General features: G+C 37.2%; 1 protein-coding gene across 1 annotated transcript in view; it reads right to left on the bottom strand.

The window, feature by feature from the left end:
* THOC2 (THO complex subunit 2) overlaps nt 1–22,944 on the bottom strand; it is a 94,830-nt gene that overhangs the window by 35,359 nt on the left and 36,527 nt on the right. Inside the window, exons 9-12 of the mRNA XM_007448346.1 lie at nt 15,127–15,219; nt 11,972–12,127; nt 11,191–11,363; nt 9,742–9,937 (exon numbers count right to left, since the gene is read on the bottom strand). Of these exons, the coding sequence (XP_007448408.1) occupies nt 9,742–9,937; nt 11,191–11,363; nt 11,972–12,127; nt 15,127–15,219 (618 nt within the window). The remainder of the gene's footprint in view (nt 1–9,741; nt 9,938–11,190; nt 11,364–11,971; nt 12,128–15,126; nt 15,220–22,944) is intronic.

Here is a 22,944-nt window from a genome sequence, read left to right as displayed (position 1 = left end):
TCTTTGAGGAACTGACAAGGCTACTTGTCAGTAAGAATCTAGAAAATCAGTAAGAATCTGTCAGTAAGAATCTAGAAAAGAGAGATCTTTCAGGATCTCTTTAAGATCAAGACTACACTTACCAGTGTACTGTTAGGAACTGAATTTTAAGTTTGAATAAAATTGAGCACTCACAATTATGTCTACACAGACCATCAGCTATAAATGACCCCAAGCAGGTTCCAATCTTGCCCTATAACAACAGAGCAGCTGACGGGGCTGCATAACACTACTGAGCACTGCCCCCCGCCCCAAAAAGCAGGTTCATCAAGAAGGGGCTTTTGGAGAGTTGAGAAATAAAGGCTGGAGTAAGTCGTAGATATAACTAGATAAATTACTTTTTTATTACTAATGTCCTATTTTTAGTACCACTAACCCATGAATGTTTCAAATTCTACTTTAGAGCAGGGGTCCCCAAGCCCCAGGCCGAGGACCAGTACCGGTCCGTGGCCTGTTAGGAACTGGGCCACACAGTAGGAGGTGAGCAGCAGGCAAGCGAGTGAAGCCTCATCTGCTGTTCCCCATCGCTCGCATTACTGCCTGAACCATCCCCCCCACCAACATCCATGGAAAAACTGAAAAGGGAAAAAAATGAAAAATATTTAAATTTGTGACTTAGACTACATCTAAGTAAATTATGGCATTATTGTCACCGTCCTTATTAACTATCATTCATTGAGTACTACATGCCATATAATAGGCTAAGAACTACGCATTTACGTCTTAAAACTACTCTAATAGAAGAATCCTTTTGTTAGGGTCTAAATAAGACCCATCAAAATAACTTAGAAATAGGAAAATATAACCTATAAGTTAAAAGTTATGGGAACCTAGCCAAAGCAGTCTTGAGGGAAAAAAAATGGAGCTGGAGGAATCAGACTCCCTGACTTTAGACTATACTACAAAGCTACAGTAATCAAGACACTCTGGTACTGACAGAAAAACAGAAATATAGATCAATGGAACAGGTTAGAAAGCCCAGAGATAAACCCACGCACCTATGATCAACTAATCTATGACAAAGGAGGCAAGGATATACAATGGAGAAAAGACAGTCTCTTCAATAAGTGGTGCTGGGAAAACTGGACAGCTACATGTAAAAGAATGAAATTAGAACACTCCCTAACACCATACGCAAAAATAAACTCAAAATGGATTAAAGACCTAAACGTAAGGCTGGACACTATAAAACTCTTAGAGGAAAACATAGGAAGAACACTCTTTGACATAAATCACAGCAAGATCTTTGTTGATCCACCTCCTAGAGTAACGGAAATAGAAACAAAAATAAACAAATGGGACCTAATGAAACTTTTGCAAAGCAAACTACAAACAAGATGAAAAGACAACCCTCAGAAAGGCAGAAAATATTTGCAAATGAATCAACGGACAAAGGATTAATCTCTAAAATATACAAGCAGCTCATTATCAAAAAAAACAAACAACCCAATCAAAAAACGGGCAGAAGACCTAAATAGACATTTCTCCAAAGAAGACATACAGATGGCCAAGAGGCACAGGGAAAGCTGCTCAACATCACTAATTATTAGAAAAATGCATATCAAAACTACAATGAGGTATCACCTCACAGTAGTCAGAATGGCCATTATCACAAAATCTAGAAACAATAAATGCTGGAAAGAGAGTGGAGAAAAGGGAACCCTCCTGCACTGTTGGTGGGAATGTAAACTGACCACTATGGAGAACAGTATGGAGATTCCTTAAAAAACTAAAATAGAACTACCATATGATCCAGCAATCCCACTACTGGGCATATACCCAGAGAAAACCATAATTCAAAAAGAGACATGTACCACAATGTTCACTGCAGCCCTATTTACAATAGCCAGGTCATGGAAGCAACCTAAATGTCCATCAACAGATGAATGGATAAAGAAGATGTGGCACATATATACAATGGAATATTACTCAGCTATAAAAAGAAACAAAATTGAGTTATCTGTAGTGAGGTGGATGGACCTAGAGTCTGTCATACACAGTGAAGTCAGAAAGAGAAAAACAAATGCCGTATGCTAACGCATATATATGAAATCTAAAAAAAAAAACAAAAAAAAAATGGTACTTATGAACCTAGTGGCAGGGCAGGAATAAAGACATACACATAGAGAATGGACTTGAGGACACAGCGGGGAGGGGAAAGCTGGGGCGAAGTGAGAGTAGCATCGACGTACATACACTACCAAATGTAAGATAGATAGCTAGTGGGAAACAGCAGCACAGCACAAGGAGATCAACTAGGTGCTTTCCGACGACCTAGAGGGTGGGATAGGGAGGGTATATGGGGATATATGTACGCATATGGCTGATTCACTTTGTTGTACAACAGAAACTAACACAGCATTGTGAAGCAATTATACTCCAATAAAGATGTATTTTTTTTTAAATGGATATGTGTCCATACTACCCTTGACTAGTTCACTCATGAAATCCCAGCAACAAAAATTTCCTTTATTTGATAAAAATTCTTTGATTTGTTACTAATTTATAACAAATTTCAAAAATGAGAGGGGAAAAAACATCTATCACTACAACGTAAAGAAGCTAAAGGCATTCCTACATAAAATCAAATCTACTCTTGAGGGAAATGAAACTGCTACTTTAAAGTGGCATCTTATATTTAAAGACAGAAATAGATTAAAGTATATTATTAACGTTTTTTAAAAAAATCATCAGAAGCTAGTATAGTGATAGCTTACATAAGTGATAACTTATTATGATCTAAAAAATTCATGACAACTATTTTTTTAACTCTCTAAAATTGAATACCTAATTGTTAGTATCTAATTCATGTTTAGACATATCTCATTTGATCCATATTGCAACCCCAGGAGCTAGATAAGCCAAATATTATTACCACGAATCTCTGGCTTCGAAAAGTGACCAGCTTAAGGTCACATTACTAGCAAGTAGCTAGCAGCTCATCCTGATGAAACTAGTTCACCTAATTATCAATTTCTAATGCTTTCATTACTCTGTTTGGGGGACAGCCTTAAATGAAGAATCTGTGGGCAAGGTAGGTTCCAAAGTCAACACATAAAGTAAAAATTACATATACTCACAATTACCCTAAAAAAAATCCCTTTTATCATCTATAAAGTATACAGACACATTATCTTTCATTTAAGTCCAACTCAAGACTCTGTTTTTCCCCTCTAATATTAGGAGAAATCACTAAGTGACCATGAGATGTGAACATGAAATAAAGTGACTGGCTTGCATTTAGGGGCCCATGTCACACAAAAACACAGTTTAAAAACTAGACTAACTGAATGTGGTGAGATACTCTCTAAGACACCTGAGAAACTGAACCAAAATGAAAGAAAAAAATTTCTCCAATTTCACCCTTGCTCCTAGACATACACACTGAGTATTTTGATGGAACAAGTCTGGCCACATTCACATAAACTAAGCACAGGTATGGTGTAATTCCACTGTACTTGATTGACTCCCATACCTTCATCCAAAAGGAATATTAATTTTGAGCTCTAACCCACACGACCAAGTTAGATCTTCAATTTTGAGAAGAAATAAATGGACTGAAGCAGGATCACAGACTCTCCCTCCCCTAATGGCTAACAAAAAACAATAAACATCAAGTCAAAATTCTAAAGCAGCTGGTTCATAAACTAGAGTTTCAGGATCAATGGTATTAAGGTACATTATCTTCCTAGGAACCCAAATTTTTATTATGAAAAATTTCAAGTTTACATAAAAGTTGAATGGATAGTATACTTACCCATAAACACCTATATATCTACCATGTAGATTCAACAATTAACATTTTGCCTTTTTTTTCTTGACCAAATAAAATGCAGACATGATACTTTATCTCAAAAAAATTCAGTGTGCATCTCCTAAGAATAAGGACAGGGACTTCCCTGGTGGCGCAGTGGTTAAGAGTCTGCCTGCCAACGCAGGGGTTCGAGCCGTGGTCCAGGAAGATCCCACATGTCATGGAGCAACTAAGCCCGTGTGCCACAACTACTGAGACTGCGCTCTAGAGCCCTCGAGCCACAAGTACTGAAGCCTGTGCATCCAGAGCCCGTGCTCCGCAACAGGAGAAGCTACGGCAATGAGAAGCCCGCACACCGCAACCAAGAGTAGCCCCTGCTCACCACAACTAAAGAAAGCCCGCGCGCAGCAGCGAAGACCCAACACAACCAAAAATAAATTAATTTAAAAAAAAAAGAATAAGGACATTCTTCCACATTACCACAATTATCATAATCACAACTATTCCAAATATCATCTAGTACCCAATCTAAGGTATATCCTGACCCTTTGACTCTAGGTTTCTCTAAGCTTTATCTGTGAATCAATTTAGTGCACTTTGGCTCTCTACCAAAGGCCAACATAAGAAATAGCCATATAAAGAGACAGTGAGATAACTGAATTAAGATGACAGAGTGAAGCATAAACACATAATTTCTCTCCCCCAATCCCTAATGCAATGAACAAAGTACGTCTTCCTATTTGTTTGTTTTTAATCTCCCAAATTCACCACCAACCAAGCAAAAAAAGAGGAAATTATGCTATTAACTTCAAGGTGATGCACACACAAACACACATAAGATTCTGAACTACAGACAGTGTGGTATGGTGCCTGACCTTAACCCAATCCCCAGAAGTATCGAGCAAGGAAGGTAAGTCAACAAAATCCTTTAGGCAATGTGGCCTGCAAGGTAAGTAAGTAGCCTGAGGAAAAACCTTTTTGAGTAGAAGCCCAGCAGGATTCTGGCTACTAAGGCTTGCTGTCTCTCAAAGGAACTGTGCTCAGATGGATGAGAGAATCAAACTCCAAGGGAGCTGGATACCCACTTGGTTGGGCATGCCTAGCATAGGATGGGTAACAGGATCTCAGAAGACAAAGCAGAGGTTCCCTAAACTGAGGGCTATACTCAGCCTCACTGAGCTTATTCACTCCCCTATTCCAGACTACAGAAAAGATTGAAAAGAGAACCCAATACTCAAACTGTAGCTTGAGGGGAGAAGGACTGGTCATAAATAAGGTAGGAAGGGTGTGAGGATTCACTCACACTATATCAAAAAGAAGTTGTCCATATTAAGATGAAAAGAAATGCTGTGGCTACTATGGAAACATAAATAGCCTAAAAAAAGCATATAAAAGACAAATGAACTTAGTCTGGAAGAAAGCAGAACACAGAGGACAGACACAGATTCTCCAAAAGTATCTGGATATTGTCATAGAAAAAAATATTATGAACTCAGTAAGACAAGAAAAGCTTGGATATGAGATACACAGAATGAGATGAAAACAGAGACTGCAGAGATAAAATAAAACACCACTGATACAGATATAATTTAAAATAGCAAGGAATTTCAAGAATTGAAAAATTTACACAACCAATCATTTCTTCAATTTTAGACACACTCCATTTGTACAGGCAGTAGGGCATGGTGATTTTGAGCTTGGCCTCTGAAGCCAGACTGCCTGGATTGAACTCGCATATCTGTCCCATACTAGCTGTGTGACCTGGGACGAGTTACTTAATCTAGAGCACAAAAGGCTTGGTAAAGATTAAATGAGCTGATGCATGTAAGGTACTAAAATAGGGCCTGACACAGGGTAAGAGCTCAATATTAGTAATCACTATCAGAAACAACTTAATCCACTAACATCAGCTGGATGCAAAAAAGCACCAAGGAATTCATCTTTATGTGTGTAGGTGCTATCAAAAACACTTAAGTATGTCAGGTGAGCATGTTAAAGCTGTGCTTTATAATTAAAGAAAAATTTAAAGATACCAAAACGTGTGCATTCATATAGAAATATTCTATAGAGCCACCTCCCTCTTTTAAGCCTGAAATAAGGACCAAAATTGGTTAATATACTAGAACAACAGTTCTCAAAGTTTGCTCTTTGGATCAGTAGCACCTGGAAACATGTTAGAAATGCAAATTCTCGGGTCCCACCCAGACCTACTGAATCAGAAACTGAGGGTGGAGCCCAACAATCTGTATTTTAAGAAGACCCCCAGGTGATCCTGATGCATATAAAGTTTGAGGTTCACTGTACTAGATAGTTCTATACTACATACCTCAAATTTCAGAAATACATAGCCACATACACATACACACACACAATCAGAGACATAAATGATTTCAAATAACTATAGGCTGAAAAGACTATTCTGTTAAGTGATATCTAACATAAACTATTTTTTAATATGCATAATTTATATATACAAGCAACCTCAAGCTTATGAATGAGAGATTTTTTCACTGTAAATACATTATTTGGAACTAAGGTCATATTCCCCCTTTAGAAGCAATCTTAAAAACTCGGGTTAAATTCCTAGCTAGGTAACATAAGCCTTTTAAACCTATAAACACATAATGATTTGTTATAGTGAAATGTTTTTCGGGTAAAAACAATGAACCAAAATTCTAAGTCAGATCATTGGAAAGATTCACTTTTTCTACCACAACCTTAGCAATGAGAGAAGACAGATTTCTTCCCACACTGGGATCAAAATAAACTTTTTCTGCTTCCCTTCTACCCTTCTACCTCTGCAAAAATAGAGACTAGAGTTAGGGGCAGGCACCAGACACAATTCTGATAGAACAGAGATAAATGAGGGCTGCAATGGAGATGGCAGAGTGGAAGAGTAACAGCTTCAGCACCTGTGTATCTTGATAACAATATTGTATCTGTATATGTTTATACATATGTCTGTATATGGGACTTCTACAAGTTTGATGTTCGGTCTCCTGCTTACAAGTTTATGATACTTGTAGCCAAAGAAAGAATTTCAGAAGAAGAGATCTGAACATTAAGATTTCCAATGAAAAAGAATAGCATAAAAAAAAAAGAATACCATTAGTGGGTAAAAGTAAGATGAGAAAGAGGCTGTTTACATTGTCTCAAAGTAATTCCCCACAGGATACATATTAACAACAAAGAGAAAAAGAATAACTACACTGGAGAAACCTGGCAGCCATCATCTTAACCAAGTGATCGATGTTAACATCACCAGTAATGGGACAAATTGACTTCACATGCTTCCCAATACGATGCAATGGGAAAAACAAGTACTAGTTAACATGACATCCCTTTCAGATGATAAGGATCAAGATAATGAAACACTGTTATACTTCTTCTTTATATGGATATATGCTATATAATAAATATTATGTATAGTAATGAACTACTTAGCAGGTTTCTTCAGCATACCTTTACACAATATAAATTTGTTAACATTAAAAAAAGTTATCTACCAGCTAAGTATTTAAAGCCAAATCAAACATCTCAGGTCTCAAGTGATTAATACACAACAGTTGTTAAATTTTCTATATAGTTACTGCAGTCGAAAATTAAAATTAGGTGCAATCGCCAAACACTGGAGAAAACTGCATTTGTGCTTGTAAGGATTTCTAGATTCTTTTGCTTACGTTGCTTTACAATTGAAAAGAAATTGTGTATTCTTTTCAGCTTTAAGACCTTGGTTAGGCAAAGATCTCTTAGAACACAAAGAGCAAACTATAAAAGAGAAGTGCTGTTAAACTGGAATCAATCAAAATTTTAAATTTTTGCTTTTCAAAAGACAGTAAACAAAATGACAAGGCAAATCAGACTGAGAACAAAAGACAACTGAATTTAAAATGGGCAAGAGATTTGAATAGACATTTCAACAAAGATGATTACAAATGGCAAATAAGGGCATGAAAAGATGCTCAACATCACTGATCATCAGGGAAATGTAAATTAAAAGCACAAAAGATAGCACTACACACCCATTAGAGTGACTAAAATTTAAAAGACTGACAACACCAAGTGTTGATGAGGATGTAGAGCAAATGGAAGTCATATACATTGCTCCCAGGAATGCAAAATGGTACACACATGTTGGAAAAGTTTGACAAAAAGTTAAACATACACTTACCCATATGGCCCAGCAATCCCATTCCTGGGGAAACAAAAACATGTGCACCCCCCAAAAAAAAAGACTTGTACAAGAATATCCATAGCAGCTTTATTTATAATGACCCCCAACTAGAAACAACCCAAATGCCTATCAACTGGTGAATGGATAAACTCTGTTATATCTATATAATGAAATATTACACAGCAATAAAGAACTACTGACATGTGCAGCAACTGAAATGACTCTCAAAAGCATTAAGTGGAAGAAACCAGACCAAAAAAGAGTACATTCTATACTATCCCATTTATGTGAAGTTCTAGAAAAAGCAAAATCACAGTGACAGAAAGCCTACCAGTGGTTGCCAGGAACCAGCAATGAAGGGAGGGAATTGATGGCAAAGGGGCAAGAGGGAACTTGCTGGGATGATGAAAATATCCTATATCATGATTGCAGTGGTGGACACACAACTGTATACATCTGTCAAAACTCATCAAATTGTACACTTAAAATAAGTGAGGTTTATTGTATGTAAATTATAACTCGAAGCTAATTTTAAGAAATAATAAGCCAAACATGGAAGCAACCTAAGTGTCCATCAACAGATGAATGGATAAAAAAGATGTGGTGTGTGTATATGTATATATCTATATATATATAGATAGATATATAGATATATATATGTATGTGTATATATATATATCTATATATGTATATATAGATATATACATATACACACACACATAGGAATATATCACTCAGCCATAAAAAAGAATGAAATAATGCCATTTGCAGCAACATGGATGGACCCAGAGATTACCATACTAAGCAAAGTAAGTCAGACAGAGAAAGACAACTATATGATATCACTTATATGTGGAATCTAAAAAGATGATACAAATGAACTTATTTACAAAACAGAAACAGACTCACAGGCATAGAAAACAAACTTATAGTTACCAAAGGGGAAGGGGTAGGAGGGATAAATTGGGAGTATGGGATTAACAGATGCACACTAACATATATAAAATAGACAATAAGGATTTACTGTATAGCACAGGGAACTATATTCAATATCTTGTAATAAACTATAATGGAAAAGAATCCAAAAAAAAGAATATATATATATATATATACACACATATATATGTAGAGCCAAATCACTTTGCTCTACATTTGAAACTAACACAATATTGTAAATCAACTATACATCAATAAAAAAAATAATAACATAAAGTTACCCTTGGGGTAGTGATTAGAAGGGCATTTAAGGAAAACTCTGGGGTGCTAGTACTGTTCTATTTCTTGATCTAAATGGTGGATACATGGGTGTTTAGTTTGGAAAATGTCACTGAGCTGTACAATTATGGTTTGTGTGCCTTCTGTATTATGTTTTATTTCAATAAAAAGTTTACTAAAAAAAAAAAAAGAATGGATCCTGAACAGTCTGAGGTTGAAGGGACTTCACACAAATAATGGCAATGATTCAAAACTGCAGCCAAGAAAACTGAGAAGAAAAGCAAGAGGAAAGAATGTTGAATTAACCACTATTTATAAGGGGATTCAAAAAGCAATCACATGTCCAAAGCATATTTTCCTATCTGGAGGACTTGACTAATAATCTGGCTGGATTTAAGCTTTTATGTATAAATGGTTGGGACACAACTGACTTTCCCCAAACCTTACTCAACATAACCTTTTCTTAAGTTTACTTTCTTTTTATTTCTAGAGAATATACTCAGAACAGTTTCATTCCATAATTTAGTTTTCTGCTTGGAAGAAAAAAAATCTTACTAACCTCCTTCATAAATGACTTGCCTATCCGCACCACTTTGGCGAATAAAATGGGATCGTGAGAAAGGTGAGGACCAAGGTAACAGAACATATTGAAGACGTCTCTCCTCAAATCTTCAAAGCTCTCTGCTTGTTTTGGTGCCCTCTTATTTTGCAAAGCATTAACAGGTGAGCCTTTAGCACCTTTAGGAACGCCAACTCTACAAAAAGAAGGAAAATTTATATATATATAACTATACAACACCCCATTTTAAGTTAACACAATCATATTAATCATTAAGTAAAACTTTTCTTGCTTATATTTGCTTTCTCTATTTCAACTGTGCCTAACTTCATTATACCAAATAATTTAACTGGTAGAAAAAGACAAAAACAATACTCATTTGAAAAAAAAATCAGAGCTTAAGAGACTGTTTCAAATTAACTGCATAAGAAAAGGAAATCAGAGAAATGCAGATTCCAAGTAACATTTAACATACGTCATATGAATTTGTTTTTAGTTAAATTTGGCCAATATCAGGAATCTGGATATGGGAATGGGGAACAAGGGATGGACCTCAGAGACACAAAGATGAAACAGAAAAATATGGATATAACAACACTGATTCAAGTTAATAAACATTTCTCAACCTGGCTTCCACTACCTAGACTGAATATGAGGTAGGTGGTGGTAGGGAAGGTGAGCAGCATAATGAAAGAGGGTGTGTCACACTAAAAAGGACAGCATGCCCAGAGTTCTCACCTGCTGAGCAGGTGTCCCGCTGTGGAGTCACAGGGGTCACTCTCTGAGAAGAAGCCTTCATGGTCCACAGCCCAGGTGGCACTGAAGGCAGCAGCCAGCAGCTATGCACAAGTCACAAGGCTGGGGCTTTTGAGGCAGGCTCTGATCTGTGGGGCTGAAGCCAGAGCTGCTGCCAGTACTGCTCCTAAGTATCCTGCAAGTAGGCTGAGGGCTAGCGGACTGGTCGACACAGTAACTAGGGATGATGAGAGAGGCTGCACTACCAATTTCCAGGACAACAGCCTATATGCCAGGAGAGATAAGGCAAGCAGAGAGGCAAAGTCCTCACTCAGAGCCACTCAACCCAGGATAGAGGAAAATTACACTAAGTAAAAAGCTTAGGAATTCTCTGCCCCCCAAGAGAGGAAGAAAAGTCAAAAACAGAAGAATGGAGTTTTCACTCTCAACGGAGCAAACCCAACCTAGAAATCTAACATACAGTTTTTAGACAACACTGCAGCACAAATTCTGCAACACCTGGTCTAGATGATGGGACACAAGTCACTGATTAATACCTGCCAAACTGATATGCTCTGTGAATAGTTCTTATCTTCTGATAAAACATAATAAAATATATGCCTGGTTTGAGGAGACAAGATAAATATGCAGATTTTTTTTTTTTGTAGTCCGAAACTATTTCTACCTCAATTAGTAAAGCATACAGTAACATACCTTCGGTAGAGAGGCTCAACAGTTATATGAATAAGCTTGCAAATTGCAAGGGCTATTAGTTTATGTGAAGCTGCATAGTATGGAGGCATCTGATCCATAATGTTCTGTGCATGCTGCCAATCACCAATCTTTAACAAGGCTTCCAACAAACCAAGTTTTTGGTTGTCAGGTGGCTAAAAAGGAATAATTACAGCAAAGATACTCAGAATACAGACACCAATAAATCTTTATATATATTTCATTTAAAAAATTAAGCCAAACAATACAACAATGTATGTCAACAACAGCTGCCATTCATGGGAACTGCAACAGTATTTTCCTGAAAGTACAATCAAGTTTTTTTAGTGATTGGAAAAAAACAACAGGACCTGCTTTTTCATTTAGCAGCCAAAGCATGACAGTTTATAGACCTGGAATTAAATTAGGTCCTACTTAATGTTTTATTGTGCCACAGGGAACTAGAATTCATTCATCTTTGAGAATCCCTTTAGGACTGGAGAGACATTAATACACAGAACACAAATATAGTCAATATGTGTGTTATCTTATTTAGAATACACTCTGAAATTTATATAAGAAAAAACATTGCAGCCTCTTTTGGGAAGGTGCCAATCAGATTAAAAACAAAACCACCTTTGCAAATTTGTATTCCAAAAACCAGGTTTCACCACAATCAAAACTAAGAAATTATCCTTCCATAAGTTGATTAACCATCACAAGTTAAATTTCATAATTCTAAATCCAGGAGACAATGTTAATTTTATCAGAATAAACTATATACCTTCTCCACTTTCTCCTCTTCTTTTTCCTTTTCTTTCTCGCGTTCATCAATTTTATCGGAAGACAGTACAACCATTGTAAGTTTTCTAACAATCTGCTTAGCTTCTACAATTTCTCGTTTGTGTTCATCCATAATGCAATTATCAGCTGGAAGAAGCTAAAAATGGTTCATTAAAATTTCATAAAACAGCTAATACTATTTGCACATACAAAATGCAAACACTAACTACTCTCCATTGATAAAACTAAATAAGAAGCCTGGCCTATTTATGACCATAATTTCCCTTCTAAATAGGTCTCTCTCCATTATTTTCATATAACCTGACAGGATTAAGTACCTGAATTTTGTACACCTCTTAAACTCAGGTAGCAATTCAAAGTTTCATCTCTTCTGTCTGTCAGAGGTCCTAAATTAATATAATACTACAACAGTGATGCTTACCATTGAATTTATTAGTTTACCCAAGAAAATGTGTACCTGTTCCATTAAAAATATCACAGATTTCCCCTTTAAAGGCCAAACTCCAAATTAAATAAAGTACTACATACAGATCCAATTTGGGAGAGGTAAACTACTGATTGACATAAAGGGGCAAAGTTGATTCCTCTAAATGAAAAATCTCTTGGGACTGACATATATACACTAATATGTATAAAATAGATAATAAGAACCTGCAAAAAATAAAAAGATTATGCTTATGGGTATAGCTCTCAGAGCAGCCCTGATAATTTATACGGGTTTCCTTTATTATTGCTTGCTTCTGTTGTCATGCTTAGAAAATACACACATTTTCTTCTAGTTATAAAAAAAAAACTCTACAAACTCCATTAAATTTCCATGGGATCTAGAAATAAACTTTCCATATCTATAAAAAAAATAAGTAAAAAAAAAATGAAAAATCTCAAGTCGAAAAATTATGAACAGCTTGACGTCTCACTTTTCATTTTCTAGATACCTATTTGACTTAAGTCACAAACTAGTTTCTAGTTTATTACAAAAGAAAAGGTAATATGTGGATAGTTGACCCTCCATTATGAACAAAGGATCAAGTATCTCAAGTTCAGCCATCTTGTATGAGTGGAAGATGGCAATTGTGGACATTTCATAAAATATCCTAGACACATAACCAACAAACCATTACTCAGTAGCTTTTGCTAGGCACTATGGTGAGCTATAAAAGAAGCACTCCTGTCCCTAGAAATGCATAATCTATTTCAGTAGCTAAGTCTAATGCAAAGTAAATAATCAGTAAATAATAAAAGGAGACAGTGAAATATTAAGCCACATACTACAGACTTTATCCCATTAATCAAAAAAGGGGAGTGGGAGAAAATGCATTATGGACTGGTACAAGGAGGCGAATGAGACTTTTTCTCATTCTTTATTCTCTCCACTGGCAATCAAACCCATTTTTATTGCTTTACTTATATATCTATCACATATCTACCACAGGTCCTCATCTTTTACCTAGTCTACTGCAATTGCCTCTAAAATCTCCCATTACAATGGGTTAAATCTAAGTTTTTAATTATAGTTCTCTCAATTTCTAGTCTTCTGTATTTTGAGAATATGTTATTAGGTGTATATAAAGTTACAACGATTATATCTTCCCATAAACAGAACTTTATTATTATAAAGTGACTATCTCTATTTTATCTGACAATAATAATTTCCCTAGTATATTTTTCCCACCATTTTACTTTCAACCTTTCTTTGTCAGGTTTTAGACGTCTCATGTAAACAATAAACTGGTTTTTAATACCATGTGAAAATCTGTCACCTTAACAGGAACACTTAGTCTGCTTACATTTAAAGTTAAACTAAAAAATATCAGTAATAAATGTATCATCATCTTTGTACTTTCCATTTGTCCTGCCAGTCTACACTTGCCTATAAACTCACACCTACATCTTCAGATTCTCCTTTTTCTGACCAAGTTTCCATGTTTTCAGTTTGTACATCCCTTCTCTACTCTAAATCTTGAATGGCTCTCTACTATCAACAAGAAAAAAAATCCAAACTCCTTACCATGGCACTTAACAACCCTTCACAGTTTGGTCCCCAACCTAATTCTTTCTCCCTCCTCATTTCTCCTACATACCACCCTAGGCTCCAACCACTCTGAGCTTCCTGCTGTTCCCCTAAGGTGATAGTGAAGCCTTTTCAAACCTCCTGCCTTTATATTAGGTTAATTCTACCTACAAAGCTTCCCACCTTTTAAGCCTGGCCAACACCTACTCATCTATCAAGTTCCCAGTTCAACATCAGTAGTTTGGAAAAGCCTTCCAAAATCCCCCCAAGACAGAGATGGTCACTATCTATTCTGGGCCCTTACAGCACTTTGTGAATACTTCCAATAAAGTACTTATTGTATAATGCAAAATGTTTTCTCCCTTGCTAGACTATGACTGCTTCCAAGGTAGTGATCAAGTTTCATTCAACTCTGTAACCACAATATGCAATGACAGGCAAGGAAGTGATTTCAAAGGGGTTGAAGATGATGTCAGCTTTGGACAGTTCATAGATATCCTAATGCACAACTTAATAAAACAGGAATTTCTATGTTACAAACCTAGCGTTTTCAAACTGACAGGCTAAGCTGTTGTTAAACTAGAGATCATAAATCATAATCACGTACACACTCCTCTAAATCCTAGATCCAGCAATAAAAGCACAATACCAGTCATTTATTATCCAGTAAAAACACAAAAGAAGCCATTTTTTTAAAAGTATATGAAAAGTTCCCCATTCACACTGAATGCCTAAAATTAACATTTGGGTGAGAAGGAAGAACTATTTAGGTAATCTCATATTTCCCCTAATTTGTGTATAATAGTGAAGTCTAAAACCACATTGATTAGAACTTGGCCTCACTCTCCATGAGGTATGCCTTGACGACAATTAAGAACTTTAACTTCATAGCCAACCTTGAATTCTGTAATGGTGACAAAAGGTATTTCATTTCCATGGTTCCAATGAACTAAATTCATTCGCTTTATAAAGTAAACACAAAGCAGTAATGCAATAGGGCTTCAAAAATTAAGACTTGAGAGCCTAGAACCAATCCTGGAGTGCTATATATGGCTGCCGACTCCTCTTCCCCACCCCTGGGACGAACAACCAAATATTCTTAGCAGCCCACTGGACGGACTTACATGTACATAAAGATCATCTAAATCAATAAGATTAAACTGTAGAAGTACTGCTGCAACTCTGTACAAAGATGAAGGAGTCTCTCCATTTGGTTCCTTGAAAAACAAAAGAAAAGTTTCTATTTAGTGCCTAAAGTACAACTAAAATCATATCCATTTATCTACCAATAATTAAGAACAATTACATCAAATAACTCTAGGTCAACAATAAGCTTCATTGCTCTTCCTGATCATAAATAACATCCAAATTCAGAACAAAGATAATTATGTGAATATCCCTTTTCACACCGGCACATCTGATGAACACAAGGAAAGCAGTTTCAAAAATGGACACATTTTACAATACATGCTGATATTTGAATAAAATCTGAAACTTGAACAGAATGAGATTTTATACTGCATAACATCTAGTTTGGGTTTCTGTTTATATGTGTGTTTTCTTAACTTGGTTTTTCAAGTACTTCTCAGTGGAGCTGCAGATAGACAAGACTGACAAATCTGGAAGTATGGAACCATCTGTGTCTGCTTTATACTTTTCTTCCTATTCTTTTATTTCTTGGGGTTTATGCTAAGTATATCTGCTTGTCAGCTGATTTCCCCTTCAAAACAGGTGTCTATACTTAATACACATGAATAATTCAACATTTTAAACAAGGAATGGCCAATTCCAGGTCAGCCCTATGGACCCTATGGAGAAACAGAAGGATCTTTGAATGCTATCAAGAAGACTTTTTCCTAATTTTTAAACTGCTTGGGGTCAGATGAATAGAAGAATGACGTGAGGACAACTAGCAATTATTAAATGGCAAAATGCAAATAAAAAGCAAACAGTGACAATACATTATGTTCTGCTTCTACTCAACACTGAAAATGAGATCTTTGTACTAAGCGCCCCCCACAATTGTGATAGGTGTTATGTACATAATATATGAAGCTAACGAAACTAATAAATATCATATAAAAAAGGCATTGTTTCACTGTAATTTTTAAGACAGATAAGTCTTCAACTTAGCAATAGTTTGATTCTAAATGGTTTTTAAACAGTTATTTAATATCAAAACATTTTCCCGTTAAAAACAAATGGTGGTCACACTTTTGGAGCAAACCCACAAAAGCTCACTACCTGACTTGAATCCACCAGGAATATTCTCATTTTTCCCATTATCTCTGTTTAAATGAGTCACAAGAAGCCCCTGACTCTCAGGACAAATGTCAACTCCCGTAAACTGATCTTCATATTGCTCTGCACAATCCCTGTTCTGTCCTATCCTACCTATCCATAGCATTCTTAACAAACTTCCATGGAATCCTCTGGAATTCATGATCCATCCTCAGCAAAACCCCATATATCCTGAACCTCTCCTCTAAATATATCCTCTAAACCTCTCCTCCCCGCTTCACCTTGACACTTGAACAAAGACTAGACTCACTAGGAACACCACTCCCACTGTAACCCAGTCAAGTGGTGGCTATTTTCCCCAAACCCCTCACACTACTAGGCCTGGAGATGGGGTATGAATCATCTTTGCTTTTTATAGCTGTTTTCAGACTATTCTCCCTCCATGCTCCCTAAAGCTCACCCAGCTCTGAATTTCCTATCACTCACTATCCCTCACTATTGCTGTGATCTAGTTTCATCTGTGATCTAGTTTCATTCTGCTGTGGTCAAAGAAGATATTTTGTATGATTTCAATGTTACAAATGTACTGAGACTTGTTTTGTGGTCTAATATAAGGTCTATCCTGGAGGATGTTCCATGTGTACTCAGGAAGAATGTGTAATCTATTGTTGTTGGGTGGAGTGTTCTATATATGTCTGTTAAGTCTAACTGGTTTACAGTGTTGTTCAAGTCCTCTATTTCCTTATTGATCTTTTGTCTAGTTCTATCCATTAATGAGAGTGAGGTATGGAAATATCCAACAGTTATTGTAGAACTGTCTATTTCTCCTTTCAATTCTGTTAATCTTTGCTTCATATATTTTAAGGCTCTGTTTGGTGCATATACATTTATTAACTGTTGTGCATTACGTTCTTGATAGGCTGACCCTTTTATCAATACATAATGCCTTTTGTTATCTATTATAAAAAATTTTGTCTTAAAGTCTATATAGCCACCCCAGCTCTCTCCTGGATACTACTTGCACAGGGTATCTATTTCCATATTTTCGCTTTCAACATATTTATATCTGGATCTTAAAGTAAGTTTCTTATAGATAACATATAGTTGAATCATGCTTTTTTTTTCCCCTCTCATTTTATTACAATGAATTTTAACAGTACAGAAAAGTCACGTGACCTTGGTGGGTCTGGATCATGCTTTTTTATACATTCTGCCAAACTCTGCTTTTTAATTATAAAGTTTAACCCATTTACATTTAAATAATTAGTGACAAAGAAGGACTTCCACCATTTTGTTATTTGTTTTCTATATGTCTTGTATTATTTTGTTTCTCATTTCCTCCATTACTGTCTTTTTTTGTATTGTGCCATTTTGATTCCCTTCTCCTTTCCTCTTCTATTTATTTTTTAAAGTATTTTCTTAGTGGTTGGTTATCTTGAGTCTTACAATTAACATTTTAAACTTATAATAACCTATTTTGAATTAATATCAATTTAGCTTCATTTTTCTTTTTTGGCCATATAGCATGGCATGTGGGATCTGAGTTCCCTGACCAAGGATCGAACTCGCTTCCCCGGCACTGGAAGCACAGCATCTTAACTACTGGACCACCAGGGAAGTCCAAACTTAGCTTCAATATTATACAAAAACTCTGCACCTATAAATCTCTATCCCTCCCCCTTTTATATTGTTATACATTGTGTGCCGATCAGATTTATAATTGTTTTATTCCTTTGTCTTTTAAATCATATAAGTAAAAAGGAGGAGCTACAAACCAAAAAATACAGTAATACTGGCTTTTATATTTACCTATATAGTTTCCTTTACCGGTGTTCTTTATTTCTTCATATGACTTCAAGTCACTGCTTAGTGTCCTTTCATTTCAGCCCAAAGCACTCCCTTTAGCATTTCTTGTAGGGTAGGTCTACCAGCAACGAACTCCCCCAGCTTTTGTTTACTGTGGAATATCATAATTTCTCATTTTTGAGGGATAGTTTTGTTGGATATAGAATTCTTGGTTTCATTCTTTCAGCATTTTATATATGCCATCCCACTGCCTTCTGAAGAGAAATCAGCTGTCAATCTCATTGAGGATCTCTTGTATGCAATGGGTCACATCTGTTTTGCTGCTTTCAAGATTCTCTTTGTCTTTCAACAATTTGACTATAATGTGTCTCAGTGTGGTCTCTGGTGAGTTTATCCCTCTTGGTGTTCCTAGAGTATCTCAGATGTGTAGATTCATATTTTTCATCAAATTTGGGAAGGTTCTGACCATTACTTTCTCAAATACACTTTCTGTCCTTTTCTCTCTCTCCTCTGCCTCTGGGACTCCATAATGTACATATTGGTACACGTTTTAGGGGGGTTTTTTTGGCCGCCCGCACAGCTTGCAGGATCTTAGTTCCCCAATCAGGGATTGAACCCAGGACCACGGCAGTGAAAGCGCCAAGTCCTAACCACTGAACCGCCAGGGAACTCCCCACATATTGGTACAACTGATGGTGTCCTATAGGTCTCTGTTCATTTTTCTTCATTCTTTTCTGTTTCTGCTCCTTTCAACCTCAACTTATCAAGTTATCTAATTGTTTCTTCAGCCTTCTCAAATCTGCTGTTGTACCCATCTAGTGAATTTTCATTTCAGTTATCACACTTTTTGGCTCCAGAATTTGTTTGGTTCCTTTTTTTTAAAATAATTTCTGTATTTTTTATTGATATTCTCTGTCTGGTGAGACAGTGCTTTCCTGGTTTTCTTTAGTTCTTTTCCCATGGTTACCTATAGATAATAAGCATATTTAGGACTGTTGATTTAAATTATTTATCTAGGATGTCCATTGCCTGGGCTTCCTCAGGGATAGTTTCTATTAATTTCCTTTTTCTTATGAATGACCCTTACTTTGTTTCTTTGCGTAACTCATCATTTCTTGCAGAAAACTGAACATTTTGAATACTGAATACTGTGTGGCAACTCTGAAAATCAGATTCTACCCCCTCTATGGGATTTGTTGATGCTGCTTACTGTGGTTTATTGCTGTTTGTTTAGTGACTTCTCTAAACTCATTTTGTAAAGTCTATACTATTATTGTGTGTGGCCACTGAAATCTGTTTCTTTTTAGCTTAGTGGTCAGCTAGTGTTTTGCATTTCTTAAAGGCCTAAAGAGAAAAAAGAAAAAAATACTCTTCCAGTCTTTGCACACTGGCTCTATGTTAGGGCACTCCTCAACACTTTAGCTGGGCCATTTACAATTCTGCCTTAGTCTTCACTTCCTGCTTGTGTAGAGCCTGAAGGCCAGCCAGAGGAAAAAGCTTAGGGTCTTCTCAGCCCTTTTCTGAGCATGCATCCAGTTCTGGGCATGTGCTTGGCCTTTTTTTTTTCTGATTCCATGGTACATACAGGAACTTTTCTAAAGCCCTTATTCCCCTGTGTATCTCCTTATCCAACTTCTTCCTTCCCAGGCTTTCAGTCTCTCCATTGCTTGTCTGACTGTTGTCTCTTACTCCAGACTGCTAAAGCCAATAGTTGTGTCTTCAAATGTTTTTGGCAAAAGCCACCTCAGGGCTTCCCTGGTGGCGCAGTGGTTGAGAGTCCGCCTGCCGATGCAGGGGACACAGGTTCGTGCCCCGGTCCGGGAAGATCCCACATGCCGCGGAGCAGCTGGGCCCGTGAGCCATAGCTGCTGAGCCTGCGCGTCCGGAGCCTGTGCTCCGCAACGGGAGAGGCCACAGCAGTGAGAGGCCCGCGTACCACAAAAAAAATAATAATAATAAAAATAAAAAGCCACCCCAGCCCTAGGGATGCTCCCAATCAGGCAAAAAAAACGACAGGCCCTTGCACCAGTCCTTCAGGTAGCAGCCAGACAGGCTGAATTCTTTGAAAACAATTCTTTATATCCTCTGGCATTAGCAATCTGTACTAGGAGTGCAGGCTTCTATCTTCACAGCCACCATCAATCTGGGTGTGAGGGATAGTAGGCAGGCAATTTAAAATATCACAGTACTCTCTTACCCCAAACAGCAGCTTCTTTCTTCACCAAACCTTTCCTTAGTTGTTTTAAGTTTTTACTAAATTCCAGAGTCCTGTAAAAGTCGATTCAGTTTTTTGCCAGTTCATTAGTCGTTTTCATGAAGGAACAGAGCTCTGGAGTTCTCTACTCTGCCACTTTTAGTTATGTCCTATTGTTGTCATCTGTGGACTCCTGGGTCACTGCCCTTCACTTAGCAATGAATGATCTTAGCTTCTGATTCACTGTCACTGTCTCCAACTCTATTCCTTTCTTAATTTTTGGAGATTTTCAAATACACATTAGTGATTCTTCCATCATCTTGGTCTCTCAGTTCCTTGAATCCCACTCTTCCAAAGATCTCCTGTACCCTATCTCAGCCATTCACTCCATATCCTGAACTTTAATATTACCAATAGCTACAACTCCTCAAAGTACTAATTTCACATATCCACCCTTAAGTGGGTCCTTAATGCTGCTGGCCAATCATACTCTATTTCTCTTGTCCATTCACTCTCCCACTCTCTTACACAACAATTTCCTACTTTCTCTCCTAAGCTCCAATACCTCCTTTCTCATCCTCTCTCTCAGTTGATGACCTTGCTTTCTATTTCAGCACGAAAACTGGAGCAATCAATAGGACTTCAATAAATTCTCACCATCAGATCTACCCACCTACCAACAACTGTACCCACATATGCTGCCTTTCCACCTGTTATTACAGATGAATTCTCTATGCTCCTATTTAAACTCCATCCATCATTTATGCCATAAACTGCATTCTCTCTAACCTACTCAAGAACACTGATCCAATAATTCTCTCCTCTTTCTCCTACATCACCAGTTTTCCTTTCTATTCAATCATTCCCGTCAGCATATAAATGTATTCTCTCTCCCATCTTCAAAAAAAAAATCTTGAGTTCACTTCCTCTACCAGCTATCACCCCATTTGTCTGTGCCTCTTTGTAGCAACTCTTTTACAGAGTTGTCTGTTCTCATCATCTCCAATACCACTCTCCCCATTCTCTCTCTTAACACCACCCAAACTCTACAAATATGGCTAGTTCTGACCTCCCTGCTGATAAATCCAATGACCATTTTTTAGTCCTCATCTTAAATGACCTATCAGAGATATTTAACAGAATTGATCATTCCTTCTTCTATTTAGCTTCCAAGATGCTATATTCTTTTTGTTTTCCTCTTTCCTTATATGTATGTATTCCTTCTATACCTCCTTTGCTGGTTCCTCCTCTTCTCCCAGGCCCTTTAACATCAGAGTGCCCCAAGGCTCAGCCCTTGGTTCTCTTATGTCTCTATATCCAACTTGATGATTTCATCCAGTATCACAACTTTAAATATCATCTATGTGCTTTTGGTACCCACATTTCTATTTCTAGCCCAGTCCTTTCTCTAGAACACCAGATCCAAATATCCAGTTATTGGAACTTCCCTGGTGGCACAGTGGTTAAGAATCTGCCTGCAATGAAGGAGACACGGGTTCAAGCCCTGGTCCGGGAAGATCCCACATGCCACGGAGCAACTAAGCCTGTGCACCACAACTACTGAGCCTGTGCTCTAGAGCCCGCGAGCCACAACTACTGAAGCCCGTGTGCCTAGAGCCCATGCTCCACAACAAGAGAAGCCACCGTAATGAGAAGCCCACGCACCGCAGTGAAGAGTAGCCCCCGCTCACCGCAACTAGAGAAAGCCAGCACGCAGCAACGAAGACCCAATGCAGCCAAAACTAAAATAAACAAATAAATAAGTTTATAAAAAAAATATCCAGTTATTTACTCAACATCTCCACTTGGATATCTAAATCTTTAACAGGTATCTCAAACTTAACATGCCCCAAACTGAATTCCTGATTCCTACCCACAACACTCTACCTAGCACATAAGAGGTACTCAGTCAATATTTCTTAAATGAATAAATGTGGGGTTATAACGGTGCCTGACCATGGTACTATTACTACTATTACTGTGTTTTGAATCCAGAAATCAAGGGTGAGAGTCATCATCTCCTTCCTCTTTCCTGTGGCAAGACAACTCCAGCCAAGTTTGTCTTTCAATACCCTCATACTTTCTAGTACTCCTTTCTTCCTGCCCTTTGTGCTGCATGCTGTCCCTAAACCCTCTATTGTAGCAATCCCTGTTAGGAGAATCAAACAGACATACCTGCCCAATTTTCCAAATTGGTCATGTGCCCTAAAACTGTTTACATCTGTACCACCCTTCCAAGTCAAAACATCCAGTGTAGCTGACCCCAGGTTGAAACCAGAATTAAAATCACTCTCACTGACTTCATAGCAGAAATAATTACCTTTGCCTAGAAGTCCTAAGCATTAAGGAAAAAAATTAAAAGAAGCCTGTTAATCCAAATAATTTCCAACTGGTGAAAACATGGGTTATGGTCAGTGGGAGTAAACATTTTCAGGTAGTGATGGGGAAGGGAGAGTGGAGATAGGCAAGGGACCAATACACAGGGTGAGCATACATGCCTAGGAGCCAATTCCCCAGGTTACATGCCCTAAGCAGTTTTTTATTTTCATGGCTTTTCCTACTTTACCTCCCAAGACCACAAATTATCTAAAATCCCTGACATTTCTTCCCCTGCCCGCAGTGGTCCTTAAGACTGCAGATTCTCAAAACAAGATAGCTCAGGCAAGAGAAATAAGGGAATGGTGTTATACAGAGCAATACA

This window comes from Lipotes vexillifer, unplaced genomic scaffold (assembly GCF_000442215.2).
Source record: "Lipotes vexillifer unplaced genomic scaffold, Lipotes_vexillifer_v1.1 scaffold1524, whole genome shotgun sequence".
NCBI lineage: Eukaryota > Metazoa > Chordata > Mammalia > Artiodactyla > Lipotidae > Lipotes > Lipotes vexillifer.
The sequence above is the reverse complement of the archived record's forward strand: the minus strand, read 5'-3'. Positions and strand labels throughout refer to the sequence as shown.